The sequence below is a fragment of the Haliaeetus albicilla genome, chromosome 3 (assembly GCF_947461875.1).
Source record: "Haliaeetus albicilla chromosome 3, bHalAlb1.1, whole genome shotgun sequence".
In the NCBI taxonomy this organism is placed as follows: Eukaryota; Metazoa; Chordata; class Aves; order Accipitriformes; family Accipitridae; genus Haliaeetus; species Haliaeetus albicilla.
In genome coordinates this window covers 60,183,382-60,206,013 of record NC_091485.1, presented here as the reverse complement: position 1 = coordinate 60,206,013, position 22,632 = coordinate 60,183,382, and the positions used below count along the sequence as shown (strand labels likewise).

General features: G+C 37.4%; 1 protein-coding gene across 1 annotated transcript in view; it reads left to right on the top strand.

Annotated features, from left to right (window-relative positions):
* The window catches only part of CSMD3 (CUB and Sushi multiple domains 3), a 760,948-nt gene that overhangs the window by 114,463 nt on the left and 623,853 nt on the right, over window positions 1-22,632 (top strand). Inside the window, exon 3 of the mRNA XM_069779925.1 lies at window positions 6,703-6,815. Within this exon, the coding sequence (XP_069636026.1) occupies window positions 6,703-6,815 (113 nt within the window). The remainder of the gene's footprint in view (window positions 1-6,702; window positions 6,816-22,632) is intronic.

Genomic DNA, 22,632 nt, shown 5'->3' with positions numbered 1-22,632 from the left:
AAATTTCATAGTGGAAGAAAAAGCAAATTACATTAATATTATAAAAGCAAAAGCTGTAATTAGAAATATTTTATCTGTGCTTTGAACATATCAGGTATTTCAGTTTCCTGAAAACAGTTAAATATGGAATAACATTTCTACTGTCTTCAGAATGTTTGGCTTTATCTGTGGGGAAGATTCTCAGTGAAGATATAAAAAAGTTCATTTTACCTACTTTTATTTTATACTTGGCATTTTGCTTATTTGCCTGTACTTTTTCAGAATCCGTCTTCTCCATTTGACATGAAGAATAAACAGTCCTTTTGAGTTCAAACTAAAAGTGAGAATGGATGGACTTTGACACTTTCTAATTTTACAGTCAAAGCTATAAGTTGGCTTGTTGACATGTTTTATGTTTCTGCATTATTTTACATAAATTAAGGACAAACTTTTCTTACACCTTTCAGATTAGCCTAGAACTCTTCCTGTTGTAAAATTCCTATGAGTTTATCAAAAGTTTATTGAGATCAAGCAAAAGACTACTATTCACTTAAAAGATCTTCTGGTGAATCTCTCTGTATACTGTCCAATCCAAATTGAAATATTCTAGGTGAACTGTATTTTCTTTGGAAATCAGTAACAGAGTGTAGAAAAGCTAAATTTTGTGAATCTGAAAAAAAAAAGCCTTTAAAATATATTTTTTTAAAACTACATATTTAAAAGAGTAATCAATGCTTTGTCAAACAGTGATTATCTAAGATACACAGACAATGAGAAAATGCTGTCATTTATCACACTACAATCTCAAGTAAACAGTTTATCTAGGAACACTTTTGTATGACTAATCAAGACTGTTTCCCATCATTTTAACTTTGCAAGTGCATAAAGATTGCTCTAATTTGATCCTGCAGTTGGGAGCCTGTCTTTCCTTAAGGGCTGGTGAGTTCCAAGTCCAGCATGCAGCTAAAAGTTCACTTGATATATGATTACAGGTTTATCCCAAGGTTCACAGTAAGAACAGAAAACAAAGGATTGATAAAACATAAGAAATTTCCAGTCAGAACCCTTAAAAGCTTGGAAACCATAAATCTAAGATGATTTGTCATTTTTAAATGATGATATAGATAATTTTAAAAAGGGAGATTATAATTACTTTTATAGTCTCTTAAAATCCACTTAAAAAAAGGAAAACTGACATTCAACTGTTTAATGTTGTATCCACATTGTTTTTGTGAATCTACAGTATGTGCCGAAATATAGTAACTCATAGGAATAGACACAGTGACACACACTGTAAATGGTGTGTTTGAAAGAAAATAATTATGTAATTTTCAGTCACTTTTAAAACAAAAAAAATTACTACAGATTTTCATATAGATTCAAACATAATCAACATTTCTTATAATTTATTTACTATATTTTAATTAACAGTGACAGAATATTTAGAAATTCCTGCAAACATAAGACAATGTTTTCATGCAGAATCCATCTGACTCTTTCCATCACTGAAAAAACATGTAAGTATGGAGTCAGAGAACTTCCCCACATACGACACAGGTTCCTTCAAAACTAGTCTCTCAGCTGGAAACAGACATCCTTTAGTCACTTTATTTGTAAACTGGGAAATTTTCTGCACTTTCATCCTGAGTACTTAGAGGCATCTGAGGACTCAAATAACATCTGTCTTATTTTGCCAAAAAGTCTTAGCAAATAAAAATATAACAGTTATTATAGCAGTTGTTATTACCAATACACTTAAAATATTACTAACACTCATACCCCAAGTAACTAATTATTACAAAAAGGTCTCATTGATAATACAGTTGAAATTGTACAGAAACTTCCTATAACCTACCTCTTTTCTCTGGTGGTGTTCTCACCCTTCTGATGTCCCCCTGGATCCTCAACAGCTTTGGTTTTCCTCAGGAAGATGAAGTTGGGACTAGGGGGGTAATTATGGTAAACAACCAGCAGGATTAATTCTTTGCCAAAGAGTATGATGGTGATGATGATTTTCTTCTCCTCTGTCTTGCATCTACTCAGGATTATTTATACACATATCTTTAATTAAATCTCATATGCCCTTTTCTCTGGCTCCCGGTTACCAAGTGATTCTGTCCTCTATTCCTTCTTATACAGTGAGGTGATTACAAAAACATTGCCAGATTCACGTTACTGAAACTACTTTACAAAGCATCATAATTTTGCATGCAAATAATATCTAAATTCTAAATACATATTATGTCTCCAAGTGATATATTGTCTTTAATTTCACCATATTTACTACTGGAGTTTCCATAGACAAGAAGTTTTTCAGGAAGAACATCTGATCTTTCTAACGTAGAAGAGCTGAATGAATAAAAGCATTTCTCAACCTTTTCCTGCACTCCCAGAATTATCTGTAGTCTTTGGGTATCCACCCAGCTAATTTCATACTTCACATTCACAACTTCAAAGTCTACTAGGTGCACACATAATGTGCCCATTTCCTGTGTGCATAAGGTACCTGACAAGCTTGCTAAGACACCAGGAAGAACAAAGAAAACATATGTATTCATACGCAGTGTATTAATTTACAAATTTGTACCACTGTTGTACATTGGATAACACTCTGTAGCTGAACAGCAGCATCTCAAACAACTATTCCAGTAGAACATTACAATTCAAAATTTTTTTTTTTTTATTTTTTTTTTTAAGAGTTGGGACAGAAAGAAGTGTATCTCCTTCTCAGAATTCTGTAGACATTATCTTTTAGTTCCCATGGTTTCTCGCCACAGGAGCCAGTATCAGTTGCTTATGGAACCTCTTTATATATTTCAGGGAACACTAAATGAGCCAATTCCAGAACCAAAAAGGGAAAGAGTATAAAGACTGGCTGAATGAAAACCCCACCAAAAAAAAAACCCAAACCAAAAAAAAAAACCCAACCCAAAAAACACCTGTGCTAGTATAAGCTTCTTCTGCCAAAGTGGTACACTATAAAGGAGTGATTGAAGTGTCTAATGTAACATATTGACACCTAGAATCCCTGAGGGATCCTGCCTGGCCTCAAGCTCTCCAGAAGAGCGTGGGTCTCATGTTGGTCCAGCGTCCTATCTACCAGCTCTGTGCTGATGTCTCAAATACCTCATGGTGTCTAAAGCAGCAGTAGAGAGACACCTGAATCACTCCATTAGGTATTTTAAATTTGAAAAATGATAATGCAAATGAAATGAAATGTGCAAATGGAATGTAAGAGAGAAAATTGCTGTAGATAAAAAAAACCTCAGCTACTACAGGAAATTTGTATTTTAAATGTGTTTAATATGCAGATGATACCAGCTTAAGGAGATGACTGCTTGTTTTGTGTCAGTGTCCCACCTAAAGTTTTGCTTTTACCAGGGTACTTTCTTTAAGTTAGCCATTTAGTTGTGACTGGTCTGAATAAGTGATTTTACCAAGTGATATTTGCATGTTGTTGTATTTTTATTTATTAAAAATTTTAAATAATTTTGTACCCACTAAACCACAAATAAAACCTTTGCATTTTTTCTTATGAATTTAAGTGTAGTAACCAAATTAAAGAAACAATCTGAACATTTCTGAGTAAATGCAGCATAATGATGGTGATAAAACGCACACCCCTGAAAGCTAAATGGTATAAACCCCCTCTAGTAATGATTTGTTTTGCATGAGGAGGTGTAATGCTTGCCACACTAGTAACATATATGTTCATTTTAAAAATCCTCTGCCCATCTAAGCTGTGCATATGTACCAGTCACAAAATCAAATAATTTGGGATAAATGTGTATTTCTTTTCTGCTGGATATGTTTATACCCACAATACCCTCAAATCATTGAGTAGCTAAATAGATATGACCTAGATCTGCTGTGTGCTGCAAATTAAAGTTTTACTCAAATTATTGGCTTGGTTTTATGTTAGGTCAGCTTACTTTCAAGTGGTGATACTTACCAATGAATTAATGTATTTACTGGTTTATGAATAAGCTAATGGGAAAATTGCACTAATATTGACTTGTCAAGGAATTATACATATGCTTATTTGGAAGAGGTAAGCATTTTATTAATTTTGTTAGAACACAAATATATTCTCATAATCAAATAAAAAAATGCATTTCCTAAATCCTAAATATTCTGTAAATAGTTTTCCATCTTTAGATATTAGCATAAATTCTTTAATCTAGTCTTGTTTTAATGACATTATTCATAAAGATGCCAATGACAAAACAAAGAATAGATGTCTGACAGAGACACACTGATGACTTGCTGCATATTTATAGATCTGTATATACACCTGTAGTGGTTTAAGACCAGCCAGTAACAAAGCACCGCAAAGCCGCTCGCTTGCTCCCCCCCCCCCCCCGCCCCCCGGCCCCGGTGGGATGAGGACAAAATAAAAAGAAACACTCGTGGGTTGAGACAAGGAGAGGGAGGAGATCACTCACCACTTATGGTCGCGGGCAAAAGACAGACTCAACTTGGGGAAGAAACAAAACCAACTGAATTTACTACAAGTCAAATCAAAACAAGGATAATGAGAAGTAAACCCAAACCTTAGAACACCTTCCCCCACCCCTCCCTCCTTCTCGCCTCAACCCCACTCCCGGTTCTCTCTCCCTCCTCCCCCCGGTGGCCCAGGGGAACAGGGGGTGGGGGTTGGGGTCAGCTCCCCACACCTGGTCTCTGCCGCTCCTTCCTCCTCAGGGGGAGGAGGACTCCTCACCCGTCCCCTGCTCCACCGTGGAGTCCCTCCCACGACAGACAGTCCTTCACCAACTTCTCCAACGTGAGTCCTCTCTGCAGGCTGCAGTTCTTCCCAAACTTCCCTGGCCTGGGTCCTTTCCGCAGGCCGATCTCCAGTCACAGCCTGCTCCAGCGCGGGCTTTCCCATGGAGTCCCGGCCATCTTGGGGGGCCTCCGCTCCCCCGCTCCCCTCCCTGTGCTGGGAGGGGACAGCCTGCCGTCTCACCACGGGCTGCAGGGGCGTCCCCTCCTCCGGCACTCCTGCTCCCCTCCTTCCTCGCTGACCATGGTGTCTGCAGAGGGGCTCCCCTCGCATTCCAGTCCCCCCACTCACTGCAGGTTCCCCTTCTTAAATCTGTTCTCTCAGAGGCACCACTGCTGACGGGCTCAGCCTGGGCCAGCAGCAGGTCCGACTTGGAGCCGGGGAAGCTTCCAGAAGCTTCTCACAGGAGCCATCCCTGCAGCCCTTCCCCTGCTACCAAAACCCAAAACAACACCTCTTTAAGTGTTGTTGCTACTTTTGTTCATGTTTTTCAATTTTCTGCTCATTATTCTATGAGTAATACTATCTTATCATTTGGCTTTCATACCTGTCATCATTTTAGCCAATAGCATAAATTGGATGTTCTGGAATCCTGTAAAGATGCAGTGCAAAATCAAATGTCTGTGAATCTTACTTAATACATGGCTGTTTTTCAGTGGGTGTTTAATGAAATAGTGAAGAGTTTTGGAGGGCTTTTTGTGCATGTGTACACTAGATTTTATATTTCACATATAACAGTACATCAAAACATGATCATGAATGTATGTATGGAAAAAAAAAAGAAATGGTGAATTTATTCTAACAATGGGAAAGGAAAAGGTAAATCTTGAGCAGCCTGGACTAACTCTTATGTTAAGCCTACTCTGAGCAGGAGATTGGACTATCTGACCTAAATTTTTCTATAATTCTAAATTCAAAGTAATAAGCAAAAATAGGGCTCAGCTACAAACACATGAAAACAATTTCATGTTAATCATTATTAAAATAAATCATCCTAATCTGCTACACAATTTGCCACACACAGCTAACTAGGCTGAGGAGTATACACAGCTAAATTATTCAGCTTGTTTACGTATTTTTGACAGGTAAATGCTATGGGTTTTGTTAGTCTGGTATGAACCCTGATAAAGTTATTCTAGAATAGAGAAAGTAAGTCTTATCATATGTACGTCAAATGAAAAGAATGTGTAGAGCTGAGTATCAGTAGAGCATATCAGCAGTTCTACGAGTACTCGAAAATTGTCCTTTCATCTGTGTCTCAAACATAGTGGTTTTAATAAAACAAAACCAAATCAACCAAAAAAACACCCCCACCCCACCCCCACCCCCAGCAATCCTGTAATTCCTTGCAAGAGAGCTTTCTTTATGGATGTATGATTTCACTATGATGGTCTTTGGATTTCCTGTTTGAGTTGAAAGCAGAAATATCTTCTCTAAGGCTAAAATACCTAGTTTAAATAATCTTAAATTCCCTGAATAAAGTGAATCATGGTCCCCTTTCTTTCATCATATTACGGCAGAAAATTCATCCACTACAAATTTTAACAGAAGTCTGTGTAAAATATATAATGCAATAGGTGTCTGAACATAACTCTAAATAGTGTAACTTGGCTGGTGGTTTGTGAGGGTTTTTTTTCATCTACTGATAATCTGGACCATTTTTGAAGTCCAGTTTCTCTATCTTACTATCATCTCTTCTAAGTACAGTTTTCTCAAACCGAAGTACCTTACCTGGTTCAGTGTCCATGACACCCACTAAAATTTTATATTGATTCCTTAAACTACTGTATAAAAATCATTTTCTCAAGTAATATAAACTATATATGTTTAAGTCAGTTGCCCTTTCCATGATGAAATATTGTTTGGAACAGCAACGTGTCACATACAGGTTTATTTTTCAGAGAATTAACCATGAGTTTTGCTTTTTTCTTTCTTAGGTTAACAGGATTTCATCTTCCTCCACCTGTGACAAGTACAAAATCTGTATTTTCACTGCGCTTGACAAGTGACTTTGCAGTTAGTGCTCATGGCTTTAAAGTTTACTATGAAGGTAAGACATTCTTAAAAAAAGATTCTGGATTTTTTTCTCTGATCTCTATACTTAACAAAACTAAACTTCCCACAAGAATATATACATATACACACGTATAACCTCATCCAAGTTACAATGTTTCCTTTTCATTCAGTCATTCAGATGCACAGACTCACATCTGAAACCAAAATATTTAAAACTCTACCACCTATAGTCCCATCTAGACACAAATGTTTTATGACCTTTACTTTAATAATGCCAAATTCTTTAAATTCTGAAAAACATAGTCATAATCTTTCTGGTCCTTCTAATATATGCTTATTCAAATTAATGCCAGACATTACTAGTTAATCTTGAATTTCACTAGAAAGTTGAATTTCTTATGGACAGATTCCTTCTCATACTTGCATAGGAGAAATGCTGACTCAGTTCTCTGAACTGACATAAAGCTGCTTCTCTATTGCAGTTTTCACAATTGTCTACAGTTTTCACGCAGACACTGAAGTAAACGAGCAGGCTCATATATTCCTGAAGTCCAGACGTTCATAGTATTGTATGTATGTTCCAGGAAGGATCTTTTTTATGATCAAACTCACTTTAGTCATGTTTAATCAATTTCTTGGCACTGGGACTATGAACTCTAACATGTGTTTATAGGATATAAACAGAAACTGTTGTTTTTCTCTTTTTCTTTCCTATTGTTGTTTTTTTTTTTCTTTTCTTAATTGATGTAAAAATACTTGATCTTTCTGCTTCCACTAAGTATCTTTGTCAGCAAGCCGGGAGTTATAGTAAACAGCCTGGAGAAACTCTGAAGCCGTTGTAGTACCCACCTGCAACAGAAGCTAATCTCTGAGAAAGTAACTAGCTAAGTAACACTTTGATAGCTAGGAAAATATCCAAAAACTGGTAATGCAATGAAGGGCTGCCATAGAAATACAGCCCAGAATCACTCTCTAGTAAAATGTATTCAGCCATTGACATAGTTTATCTTCAGGTATGATGCATTAGAATGCTACTTCATATAGAAGTTCTCTCCTATATGTACTTACGTAAAGATATGAAATGAAAAACATAAAAGAATTTTCAGGTCTTTCTTGTCCCTTGAGTTACTATAGAAAATAAATGAGGCAATTACACACACTCTTTTTTCTGGCTTGCACACAAGGAAGAGGTAATTTACAAAATAGAAATTCAAGCTAAGTGTAACAATTATTTTTGGCTAGATTATAGCTACTCTGTAGTCTGTTAATTTTTCAAGTGTTCAGTAACATTGTTAAGCAGCAGCATTATTACAAAAATATTACACCGAAATCCCTATGGATTTTTAACTATGCAAAATATAGTATGTACTTCTCTTATGCATATTAGGAAAATATGTAGCACTTTTTATCATTGACTTGGTGCCATAAATTAGGAAATTCGAATTCACTATGTATGGTATCATCTGCTGTCCTTATACATCATTTGCCAAAAGGTTTTGCACTACTAATGCTAACAGATAGTGTATTATGCATTTTGGTTATGATAGAGAATTATTAAAACTAAAATGGAAGATGACTAATAGAGTTCAGTTTGCACATATAAATGATTCCTCACATAGTTTGTTTCTAGGCTAAAATAACATGCTGATTAATAGAACTCAGGCTTCTGAATCACTGACAAGCGTGGGGAAATTTTACTTTCAGCCACAGAAATCAGCATTTTAGAACAAAACATAAACTTGTTACCTTGAATCTGATACTCATCTTTTTCCAATCTCAGGCTTTATTTTGTGGAATCAGGAATATTGAAAGAAGTTAGGTTAGACCCCAGAGTTTTAGTTCACTGGAATCTCCCTTCCCACAGCCAGATCTACTTTTTTAAGAGCTGCATCAAGGCAGCTTCATTCAGTGAGAGAATTTTTCTTTCAATTCCTATTTTTCTGACTTCCTCTGAAGCTACCTGTCTTTACACTCAGCTTGCAAATAAATGAAAACTCATTACGTTACATTCATTTCATGCATCATTCCTTGACATGAGAGAATAGAGGTATTTAAATGATAATCACATCAGGGCAATCTCCATTTCTGTTCTTGTACTCTGTGAATGTGTATAACCCTGCAATCAACATTTTCAGATCTGGTTCTACCTAGTATCCAATTTTAAAAAATTTTAATTGCCCAGTAGTTCCTTTTTAGCTTCCTGATGAAATATCTGCATAGTTAGCACCCCTAAATATCAGACCACATACTTTAGTGCTTCATTATAGATTTGTAATTCGAAACCTAAGACAGAAATGATTAGCAACCTATCATTGCAATAAAGCAAAATGATAGACAGAGATAGCATGAGAGGGCAGGATGAGCGGTAGAGACATATCTCTGAAAGGATTAGATCCAGGTGTGATTTGAAAAAGAAGGAACATACTTTTCATAATCAGTGATCATTTAAAATACTTTCCTTTGAAATGTTTGAAAATAGAAGACATAGACAGACGGTTATATGGGATGCATTAGGGTTGACTGTCTTTAAAAAAAGCCCCAAACCTGCCAAATAAATAAATAAACAAATAAACAAAGCTCACCAACACCTCTTTCTTTGACCTCCCATCCTCCTTGAAGTATCTGCAGCTGAGCTGAAAATTGACAAGAAACTCCAGAGTACCTGACAGAATCTGTGGGAACTATGAATCTACTGTGGACTTTCTTGATCATAACTTAGAGGAACATATTAATTTTTCTGGTATCCAGAGAATAAAAGTGTGTATGAAATGATATAAAATTATATCATCAATAGACCTACTGTGCTAGGACATCATTTGTAAGCCCCTGCAATTGTACCCACTCAAACGAAGTACACAATAGACCACAGAAATACACACTCCGGCCTCCTACCATCAATATCATAAGCCTCAGTCTGTATCTTCTGTCCCTCCATCCTTCTCTCTTTCTCTCCCTCTCTCCTTCTCTCCCTCCTTCTCACCTTCTTTCTTTCCTCAGTGTCAAGTGGCATATTTGGGTAAGCTTTGGTACCATTGTGCGCATACTTCTTTATGTTCAGTTTCTCTATTATTTGGGAAAGAACACATCTGAGAAATAAATACAGAGATATACCTCTCTATATAGCACAATACCACTGGAGAAAAAGGATTTAATGAGAGAAAACTGAAACAGATTACTCAAAATAAAAGGACTTCACTTACAGTGGCAACAGAAAATGGTGAGATGCATTGAAAATTAAGGAGGGATATTAAGAAAAAAACTTGTGCTACAGTATTACCAGCAGCAATTTATCACTTCATCACTGTCTAGTGACACAGCTTTGCTGACTGGAGTGAGAAATGGGGGAGTTGCAAGTCTGCTGATTCCTTGCCTGTTTTTTTCTGGAGAGGTTTCTGGCATCTTTTCTTTTTTTTTTAGTAGCTTTCAGTATCTGTGTAGCATGTATGGGTATTAATGTATGGAGGAGAAATGCTATACTTGATCCCTTATTTGATCATTTAGGCCAAGCCGCAGTGTAGCTGTGTCGTTTTTATTTTACTTCTGACAAGATTATTTTTATTTTGGAATAGAAGAATTTAATGCACTTTTCCATTTCCTTTTGTCCTGAGATACATAAGCAGCTTTATTCACTGAGGGCAGGGGAGGGGAAATACAGCTGCTAAGAAAGCAAGCAAGATAGCAGCTTGGCCCATACAGCAAGGGGCTTCAGTGAACCTAGTCCTGCTTTGAACAGTGCTTCCTTTTGTTCTTACTGGGTTATTTTACAGCTATTAAACAGGTAGCTGACCTTGTTAAAATCACTGACTTTATTAAAAAATTTACTGCTAGAATTTATGGCAATCTTTATTCAAGGTAATTATGATAGACATTTTTGTGCTGTCCTATTGATCATGGGGAAGAAAAAAATAACTAACTTAATATATAGCTTATTCTTATAGTGAAACACCTGCATGTCCTGGAGATGAATCACAATTATTTATAATAGTGTTATGAAATATAATTTTATCTGTTTTGTACTGCTACACATCTTTTTAAAGCTGAACTATAAAACTGAATTATTAGACACTGTATAAATAATGAAATGGTCTTCATGTTTGTACTGGAGTGGTGGTATTGGAATTCAGCAATTCTGCTGAAATGCTTTTGAGAGGGGTTTGAGAGCAATGTTAAAAATTTCAAGACTGATCTCATCTTTATGGATAATGGCAGGGGGGCAGGAAAGAAGGGAGCAGATGGTGTTTATTAACAGAATAGGATTTCCATCTAGTGACTTCTAGGGATCTATCATGCATTTCTATCAGCAAAATTAAGGAAAATCGGTAGCTGATGTACAGGATTATTGAAGCATGTAGATCAGAAATACTAGTAGGACTTAAATGTGCCAGGATGTGGATGCTAAAAATAATTTTGGCAGTTGGTATAGAGCTAGAGAATGTGAACAAATAGGATAATCTATTTTTAGCTCTCCTGCATATCAGAATTCAAAAATGTGGCTACACATAATCTAAATCTGGATTTAGGTAAGGTTCATGAAGTACTAGCTGTATGAAGCTAATAATATGACTACTAACTTCATATAAAAATTTAAAGGAGTACTAATGAATTATTGTTTAATATTGGAGTGGTCTCTATAAAAGGTTCACTCAAAAAGTGTTTGCCAGGTTGGAGTTGTAAAAGCCATAGACTTTAAGATGTAAAGTTGTCACCAGGCTTACTACCTGACAGATACTACAGGCTTTTTTTGTTGTCGTTCAGATTTTGCCATAGCTATTTTGGGTATGGCTGCTCTCTGTCATAAGATTGCTTCAGCAAGCCCAGTGGAATTCAGTTGAGTTTGCCTAGTGTTTCTGAAAGGAAAGTCCACAAAGAAAAGAAAGGAGTAACTAAAATAGAGAATGCTGAATTACCTAAACAGGTGCATTCATCATGGAAACTCCTGTCTTGAAAATGAAACATACTAAATCTAGCAAGGAAACATACTAAACATAAGAAGGCAATCTAAATTCTGAATTTCTACTTCCATTCAACCTGTTGGATAACAAGAAAAAAGAAAGGTGCTGGAGTTTCTTTCTTTTGGCTGAATGCATGGGAATATCTGCTACATTGTCTAGGAAGTCACATAAAATTATCTAGCATATCCTTCTAGTCTTGGAATACTAACTGTGCATGGAAAGCATCCCAACAATGCCTGTTCATAGACTTGTATCTACTGTCCACAGTGTGTGATGCAGAAATAAAATGGCTGTATATTCAGGGAAATAGAAAACATGAAAGATGCTTATGAGGCTTTGACTTTATTGTACCGTTCTTCAAGATAGTTATTAATGTGGTAAGTAGTTCTGAACTCCCTTGGTATAGGGAAGGTAAAGAGAAAGTTACAATTTGCAACATTTAAAAATTAATTTAGTAAATGAAGGGGAGTTATCAAATCCTAAGTAAAGTTTAGAGAAAGAATAAATAAATATGTAAGCTATAAGATACGGTGCTAAGTCATGTTGCAAAGTGATTTTTTAGATTGATGTGTTTGCAGTGTAACTCCACTAAGAGAAGTAAATGTGCACAAATTTTATGCTGTGATTAACAATGGCAGACTATTATCCTGCTTTTGATCATATTATTGATACTTCAGCATCAATCCAGACAAGAAAAACCAAAACAAGAAGTCCATCCTACTAAAAGTTTCAAAATACGTCAGATATTTTATCTGGTAAAACTATAGATCAATATTCTTTCCCATGTATCATGCAGAGATGTATAACCACATGACATCTTCCTAGCCAATGTTTTTTAAAATCATAAGTAACATTTCCAAAATACACTCTGTCAGTTAATACTTAACATCGTCACTAAATAAAATAAGTTTTGGCTGGGAAAATACTTTTTTTCTTCCAGCTGATCCAGTGTAGCCTGTGTGTCACAATACATCATTGCCCCAGGACTATCATGCTTAATCCTAATGCCAGAATTACTTGTAATGCTGTAGCACAGAAGGGAATCACTCTTTATGACATCAATACGAGGTTGCCTTGGTGCTTATTAATTTTAAATATTTCACCTGTACATTGTATTTTTCCCACCATTCCTGTATAGATCCAGAAAGAGTAAAGAAAAATAGGCCTGTGGACTTAATCTGGTTAATTTTTATTGTATTTCACACAATTTTCTTGATATTGCAATCACTAATTTGGATTTGGCTAAAGAATAACTTCTGGAAACAAATTCAGCTCTTGAAGACATCAAGATTTAAGAAAACTATCACTTTCTTTGATTCTACTGATCACTCTGCCTCACTTAGAAGTAAGACTTTTTAACTCTGATTTTTAAACTTCCAGTCACTGGCTCTTGTTCTGCTTTTATCTGCTAAATTACAGAGCCCTTAGTATTAGCATCTGTCAGTTCTTATGCTAGGTTCTTAAGTACTGCAATAAAATCACACATTTCAGAGTATTCTTTCTGTTTAATATGGGCTTTTAAAGTCTTAATATAAAGTATTTTGTTCCCAATCACAAATTATTTTGTGCTATTCTTCTGCATTTCGATAATTTTGTGAGTGTTGTGATGTTTCTGAAAAATGGGTCTGGTCAGTACGCTCATCCAGCTGAGTCCTGCACCTAATCACCACAATCTGTCCTATCTTCTTATTAAATCCTTTTTTAACACTCAGTGCAACCTCACTCTCTATCCTGTGCATGTGTGAGGGCTTCACGGGCTGAGTGCCAGCTTCTGGGGTCAGACTGGAGGTGTAGGTGCCCCTACCCTGTGGTATCAGCTACTGCAGCAAGTGGGGTCTCAGTGCCAGCTGCTTGAGTGGATGGGGATCTTGGCTGCCACTCACTGAGGTGGGAACAGCGCCTGTCCCAAAAACTAGCTACTGGGAGGAACCTGCTTGGGTGAAGCAAGTGAGGCACACAGTGCTGGCAGCTGGAACAGGCCATGTGCCCGGTGCTAGGGGAGTGTGGAGGGCAACTGGCTGTATCTTCTCCAAACCGGGTGTGCACAATTACAGCTGGACTCGCCAGCAGGTAGGAGGTGCTGGACCTGGGATGAGGTATCAGGTGGGTGGAGGGTCCATGCTGGACAAGTGTGTAAGTGCTGCATGTTTGCTAGTGAGCATCAAGCTGGACCAGCCAGTGAGTAGGGGACCCATGGGGCGGGTAAGAAGGCCTGCAATCTGGGCAGGGGTGCTGAGTGGACAGAGAGGTTGTGCTGGTACTTGGGGGATGTCCTGGTTTCAGCTGGGATATAGTTAACTGTCTTCCTAGTAGCTGGTACAGTGCTATGTTTTGAGTTCAGTATGTGAAGAATGTTGATAACACTGATGTTTTCAGTTGTTGCTCAGTAGTGTTTAGACTAGAGTCAAGGATTTTTCAGCTTCTCATGCCCAGCCAGGGCACCTGACCCAAACTGGCCAACAGTGTATTCCATACCATGTGACGTCCCATCTAGTTTAGGAACTGGGAAGTGGGGGGCAGGGATTCGCCGCTTGGGGACTGGCTGGGTGTCAGTCGGCGGGTGGTGAGCAATTGCCCTGCGCATCATTTGTACATTCCAATCCTTTTATTACTACTGTTGTCATTTTATTAGTGTTATCATTATCATTATTAGTTTCTTCTTTTCTGTTCTATTAAACTGTCCTTATCTCAACCCAGGAGTTTTACTTCTTTTTCCCGATTTTCTCCCCCATCCCACTGGATGGGGGGGGAGTGAGTGAGCGGCTGTGTGGTGCTTAGTTGCTGGCTGGGGTTAAACCACGACAGGGGATCCGCAAATGTATGTGTGTTTGTGAACCCAGATAGTCTCGTGTGCCTGTCTGCACTAGTGACCTCCTGTGTCTGCCAGCTGAAGAGGGGACTTGGCTGCTGGTGCTTGTGTTTTATGTGAGTCCTGTAGGTAGGTGCTGTTGAAGGCAGCACTCTGTCTGTGGCAGTCTGTAGACAGTCATGTCAGCGTCTGTGTGTGTGTCTGTGTGTTTCTCTGGGATACATGCTTAGCTGTGCAACTGGTTAAACCTGCAAATGGGAAAGCATCAACAAGGTCCATTGGCCTGAGTCAGACACCTCCACGTCTCAAGATGCCCCAGGCTGGGCTCCTATGGCTGGGCAAGAGAAACCTCCAGGCCCCAGAGCTGCTTGAGGCAGTGGCCACTTATAACATCCCTTTACATCCTTAAATGCCATTTGTGTTCATCAAGCATAATTTGCCCTTGGTAAGTCTGTGCTATTCCCAATTACTTCCATCCTTCAGGTGTTGGAAAATGGATTAGAGAAGTGCGCTCTTCAGGATACTTCCAGGAACTGAGGGAAGGGTTACTAGTTTATAGTACTTGTGGTGGTCTGTCTAGTCATGAGGGACTACCACTGATTGCCATAATTTTTCATGGATTACAGACAGCAGCTTTTCAGTCATGGTGGGACAGCTCTTTCAGCACCCGTGGGTGAATCTATGCAAGTGACTATATTCAACTTCTCTATGTAATCCCTCACTTACTGCACACCCAGAACTGGCTGCCTCTCTCCTTCCCAACTGTACTGACACATGAAGCAGTTTCTTCTTGTGAAGAATGATACACAAAAAGCATTGAGTTCTTTGGCCTTTTCCATGTTGTCCATTGTTGTCTCCACTCACCAGTGTATCTGCATTTTTCCCTGTCCTTTTTGCTACTAGCATACTTGTAGAATCACTTTTTATAACCCATAACACCCCTCACTAGTGTTAGTGCCCGTTGGACTTTGGCCTTCTTCATTTTGTCCCTAAGTACTGAAACAACACTTTGTCCTGGTTTCGGCTGGGATAGAGTTAATTTTCTTTCTAGTAGCTGGTATAGTGTTATGTTTTGGGTTCAGCATGAGAAGAATGTTGATGACACACTGATGTTTTCAGTTGTTGGTGAGTAACGTTTAGACTAAGTCAAGGATTTTTCAGCTTCTCATGCCCAGCCAGCAAAAAGGCTGGAGGGGCACAAGAAGTTGGAACGGGACACAGCCAGGACAGCTGACGCAAAGTGGCCAAAGGGATATTCCATACGATGTGATGTCATGTCTAGTATATAAACTGGGGGGAGTTGGCCTGGGGGAACGCTGCTTGGGAACTAACCAGGCATCGGTCAGCGAGTGCTGAGCAACTGCATTGTGCATCACTTGTTTTGTATATTCCAGTCCTTTTATTATTACTGCTGTCATTTTTTTAGTGTTATTATTATCATTATTAGCTTATTCCTTTCTGTTCTATTAAAATGTTCTTATCTCAACCCACAAGTTTTACTTTTTTTTCCTGATTCTCTGCGCACCCCGCTGGGTGGGGGGAAGTGAGTGAGCATGGTGCTTAGCTGTTGGCTGGGGTTAAACCACAACACACTTTCATACTCTTTTCTTATTATCTATCCTTTTTTCCAGGTTTTTTTTTTGGTTTGTACTTCTTTGCATTTTAGTTCATTAAGAAGCTCCCTTATTAGCCTCATGAGTCATTTGCCAAAGTTCACTTCCCCTTAAAATAGTTGGCTGTCTTAAAAAAAATCAGCTGTCTCTCTGGCTGCCCTTCCTCCTCATAATTGCTTCCCAGGAGATTATGCCCAACAATTCCCCAAATAAATCCAAATGTGATGTCTTAAAGTCTAGTGTCCCAATTTTGCTACTTACTTCCCATCCTTCCTTCTAATCCAGGGCTCGATTTTCTTCTACTCTAGTTAGGTCCCTGTCCCCTGACAAGACTATTTTTAAAGGCACTCCTTTTGAGGTAAGCAAGTCACTAGTGGTTATGTTCTTCTTTGCCTTGATCAGGTGGTTTCACTTCTTCCCAGCAGTCCTACCTCATCTTCAGATGAGATACCATGATTAAGGAGGCCAAACCCTTGAAGACAACTGTCCAGCTCAGCATTGGTCTGATGGATGCACTTGCTCATAGCCAAAGCTTTTCACCTAACCAGAAGAATTGTGAGGAATACCAACACCGTCTGGGATCATATCCCCCTCACTCTTCCCCTCAGAATCCCATACTAACCTTTGATCTGCTTAAGGTTTCCCTTGGCCACGATATTACCACTCACATGGGTGAATAGCATGAAGTAGCAGTTGTGAAGCTGAACAAACAGCAATTGGTCTGTGAAATTATGGGTGTGGGCTCCAGGCAAGAAGCACACAGTCCAAGACTATAGGTCTGGCTAGCAGGCAGGGGACTGTGCCATGCAGGAGGGAGTATCTAGTCACTGGTACCTCTCAAAGGCTCAGTATGGATGGCTGTGACACTTTATTAACAGTATGCAAAAGTACAGTCAAAGATTGTTCCTGCTGCCAAGAATTTTCCATCCTGTTTTAGAGAGAATATGTGATAAATTTATCTAGATAGACTTCTCTTCCTTGTTCTTTCATTTGCAAAATAACATTTGTAGGAAAAAATCTCATGCACATGTGCTTGTTATAGACCTAGTGTATTTTTCTACCATAATCACTAGTTGGACTTTAATTGTTGTCTGTTGGGTGCTAATTTTTCTTTGATAAATCTTTAAAAATAAATAAATAAACAAAAGTTGATTGATTAGAGAGCCACAGAACCATGCATAATTTTGTTCCAGGCAAAATGAATGGAAATACATTCGGCTTAACATCTGCAAAAGAAGTCATTATTTGAAAGTTAAAAACCAATGAGTAACTTATCATTTCTTCTGCCTTAAGAAATATTTAATTATTGGACAAAAAAATGTCTCTCCCTTAGTATGGAAAAAATCCACTTACTATTTCAATATTCTGTTTAATTTTTTTCTTTCAGAATAATGTTGTTAAATAAGCCATATTTGTCCACCTATGGCACTGTAATTTATCATTTTGATATATGCCTCATATTGAAGTTTAAGACAGTGATTAATTTGAGATCTTAATTATATGTCAGCCTTCCTTTAGTTTTTTTCTTATATTTTCAATGTCATTTTTAATGAAAAAAAATTTAATATACACTGCAGGTCTTGAAAGGAATTTCCCAAGAGATTCTGAGGTTTTCTTTGTGAACTTCTATTCTTCAGCTACTGGACTGTTGTATTATTAAGATAAGTACAATACCCTGTGTCCTGGTTTCAGCTGGGATAGAGTTAATTGTCTTCCTAGTAGCTGGTACAGTGCTATGTTTTGAGTTCAGTATGAGAAGAATGTTGATAGCACTGATGTTTTCAGTTGTTGCTGAGTAATGTTTAGACTAAGTCAAGATTTTTCAGCTTCTCAAGCCCAGCCAGTGAGAAAGCTGGAGGGGCACAAGAAGTTGGAACAGGTCACAGTCAGGGCAGCTGACCCAAACTGGCCAACGGTGTATTCCATACCATGTGACATCACATCTAGTATATAAACTGGGAGGAGTGGGGGCAGGGGATCGCCGCTTGGGGACTAACTGGGCGTCAATTGGTGGGTGGTGAGCAATTGCACTGCGCATCATTTGTATATTCCACTTCTTTTATTATTACTGCTGTCATTTTCTTAGTGTTATCATTATCATTATTAGTTTCTTCTTTTCTGTTCTATTAAACCAATCTTATCTCAACCCACGAGTTTTACTTCTTTTCCTGATTTTCTTCCCCATCCCACTGGGTGGGGAGGAAGTGAGTGAGCGGCTGCTTGGTGCTTAGTTGCTGGCTGGGGTTAAAGCATGGCACCCTGACAAAAGCAAATCTTAAGGCAATCTAATTTAAGATTCACATTTTGATCCCATGTCGAGACAAGTAGTGATAACTGTAATCCAGTATAGTTGAACCAGTATTCTGTACGAACTAATATACTGCTCATTAAAGTATCAAATTAAATATAGCTCCATGTTTATAAGCAGTTGATTCCTTCATGCTTTTCCTAAGTTACAGTTAAATGAAATTTTGAAGCAGTAATACACAATAGTAGACTTTGAAATATCCATAAAGTTCATAAAAATAGAGCTACTGATAGTTGACACTGGTACCTCTAGAACTACATGGCTGAATCCTTCCACCCACATTTGGTATTTGATAAAATTTTGGCTTTGATTTGTGTTAGCTTTGATAGAATTTCTGTATCAGTAATATCAAAATACACGGATCTGCAAGAACAGGTTCAGTATGCTCAGCATGCAATCTTAAATACTCTTTAAAAGTCAGTAGGAAACTCTACAGCTGGAGAGGTTTATTCATGATGAGCATATGCATCTCAATAATACAGAACTGTAACCTAAGAACAGACTCATTTTGTCATCTTAGATTTTCAAAGTTTGTCAGTTTTTCACATGTAAGTTAAATTTATAGTTCATATTAGGACACTTAGATCCATGATAAGATATTCATACTGTTGAGCATTCAGAAGCTCAATACAAATTATGTGACATGTAAAATGCTTGGCAATAGGTGAACTTTTTTTTAGGTTTGTAAATTAAGCATCCAATTATGTCAGTCGCTGACATTATCCAGAACAGTACCATTATAACCATTTAGCCATGAATATAATGACAATTTTATTTTAACAGGAAGAGAGAAATAATTGCTTACTCAGCACTGGAATTCTCTGCCTTTTAAAATCAAATAAAATTTGTTAGAGGTTTATTTTGGAAGATTTTTTTTTTTTTTATCAGTTCTTAGCAGACAATTGCTCATTAGCCAATGAGGTCATTCAAGCAAAACTCAGTGTAAATTTAGACAGCTTTGAGAATGGCTGGATAATGCCATGAGCTACATGGTTAGTTAAATGACTTACAATTAAAAAAAAATAAAAATTAAAAAAAAATTGAAAGCAACTGTATCTACAAGTAAATATTAGACTTCTGGCTGGAGGAGCCATTCTCCTTTGGTAATTCTGCTTTTCTGTTGATGAATCCCTACCTGAACAACGTAAAGAAAAAAAAAAAAGCCATTCCTTTGTCAGATGGTTGGCCGCAGGCCACTGAAATCCCATGGACTATAAATTGCATGTTACACCTAAAAATTAATTAGCTAAGCTGCTTAGCTAAGATCCACACTATAGATGTAATTGGAAAAGTTGTCCCAAAATATTGACACAGTTTTAAAACTTATTTTTTTAAATTAAGCTCTACATTAGAAACATTTTAGAACTCCAAAGCTAACCTATTTCTTTTAAACACAGAGGTTTATCCCAAGGAAAATTCATAATGAATTCTTGATAAACTTTTGATCTAAAACCCTAGAAACTTACATGCTTTAAAAACATCAGTTCATTATATTTAGGACATTTTTTAAAAGAATTTTCTGAAAATAATGGCAATGGAATAATTTCATAAAAATACCAGCTCAAGTTTTGGTGCAGAATTCTTTTATCTTCTTTGCTTTTGGTTCTTATCTTACATTCTATAGTTTCCCTGCTATAAAATGACATCTGAAGTGAACAGGCCTGGTATCAGACAGCAATCCTACTGGTTCCATATAAAAAATAGAAGACTAGGAGACTTCCTTACATATCTATTGCATGATTAAATAAGAAATTAAAGCATTAGAATCACAAAGATTTTTTTTTTAAATTGAATTTAGCATTTATATTCCTTTTCCCTTACTGTTCTGTCAGTGTGCGTCTTAAGGAATGTGTTCTTAGTTCTTTTAGGACCAGATATCATTGCCACTTGTAGCACTCAATTCTCAGTCTCTCCAAAGAGATAATCAACACTGATGCGCTTAGTGGCAGTTGTAGAGCTGATTTTGTGATGATATATGCATCATCTGGGGAATTATTTGAAAACACAGGCCAAGAAAATGCTACTAAACTATGGCTTCTCAACATGAGTATTTATGGCCAGGTCTGAATTGGTGATGTAGAAATGAAAGCCTGTGCTGCATGCTTATTCCTTTCAGCACTCTGTCTCTCTAGTTTACTAGTTATTAGTAAGTAGACAGATGACAAGAATAAGATGTTTATAGACAAGTAGTGTTGTAAAATAACAACATGCTATGTCATCTTTAATTACAGTGTAGCATTGCTCAATTCTGTGCTTGTCACAAGAGCTCTTATTGCAAGCAATAAGAATGTGTTATTCTGGGCATGAAGCATCTTCATATGGAAAAATTTTCTACTTCCATCCACAATTCTGCTACTGTCACATCTACAATACATTACAACTTCACATATGGTTGAGATGTAATGAACTACAGACTCCTTATACCTCAACCTTTTCCAAGCCTCTGCAGTCACTTGAAAGGGTCTTTTTCTGAAGCCTTTTTTATCCATTAAATACATTTTTTTATTTACTATTCATAGAATACCTTTTAAAGCACAGTATAAAATAATATTTAATAAACCCAGGAAAAGTTTCTCAAAACCAAGGAGTTAATTGGACAAAAGAAATCAAAAGAAGAAATTCTTGGAAGATGGTAATAGAAAAGGAGACAGAAGCTAAGCATTGATAAAACAGATTTGGTTATAACTGCAAAACAGTACAAAGACTCTTATAGCACAGGAGCTTCTCACACTGGTGTTAGTAGGCAACACATTTCAATTTTGACCAACGGACCAAGATAAATAAGCATAGCATTAGAGAAGTTTTCAGAGTGGTAACCATCAACTTTGTGAGATTAAGCTGATAGCATATGTCCATAAACTGATAGCATGTGTGTCTAAATATTTTAATGGTTCTAATATTTTGTACCAGCTGTGGAAACTGGTTTGCTGCTAGATAACTGTAAAAGTGAGATTTGATAAATGATTATAAGAAATCATATACTTACATTATGATTGAAACAATAGACAAAAGTGTAGCCAGGGAGGTAATTACAAAAGTGTGGTCAAGTGATTAACTAGTAATTACTCATAAGTTTTGCAGTTCTTTGCTCTTATGACTAGATGTTCCTGTATGCTAGATGAGAACAATGTTGAAACTGACCATGTGTGATTGAAACTGCGTTAAGCTTCAAGATCAAAGAACAAGGACAAGAACAAAGACTTCAAGGACAGCCAACAGAATCTCAAATGGGTTGGTGGTCATAAAAGCAGCCCTTCCCCTCAAATGAACTCTTCATTGCGCATGATCAGATGTAGGCAGTACTATGATAATCAGTTACAATAATTTCTATGTATATGTATACTAATTGATTAATATGTAATTGTTACTCCATATAACCTGTTTGTGCTGAAGCTGTGGCATGCACGCTAGGTGGAATTATCCCCTGTGCATCCAGTGCTGTGATAGAGAATGCCTGCTTTCTAAAACTCCAAAATGAGTCTTAGAGAGCTCCTTTGACCGGCTTTTTGGTATCAAAGCCATAACCAGAGAGCAGGCAAAGGAACTGAAAAAGTAATGGAGAGAATATTAATTGAATTTTAGTATTAAATGTTATTACTGCTTTTGAGGTGCTATGGACTTAGGCTGGTCCCCAGCTTCATGTTCCTTTCTCCCTCCATTTACTTGCTGCAGCATTCACAAGGCCATGTAGGGAGCCAGATCAGGGAATTAGTATGGATGAAAACATGCCATTTTGTTGCCTCTGTATTATTCCCTCATCCTTTTCTCTGCTCCAGCCTGCTGCGTGGCTCACAAATGCTAACAGCAACCCAAGGCATGAATGAGATACATGCAGTTGATGGCATGAAAAAACATTGCTCTTTTGACAACAGCCCATTTATCTAATTTAAAACATATATCAAACTGCATCTCGATGCAACATGTGTAATGCAGAATGACAATAGGAGATTATAACAGTCTTACAGTTGTAAATTGTCTCACCACTTGTCTGCACTTCTATTGTGTGACGCCTGCCAGCAGATTTACTGAGTACACAAAACTGACTCTTGCTGCTTAGAAGAAAATACATCACAATATCTTGGATTCTCAAGATTGTTTTGGGTTGCAAGTGCTCCAAGGAGCATGTTTGTCATGTTTGGCTTTGAGTCTTTCATGAAAGCATTATACAG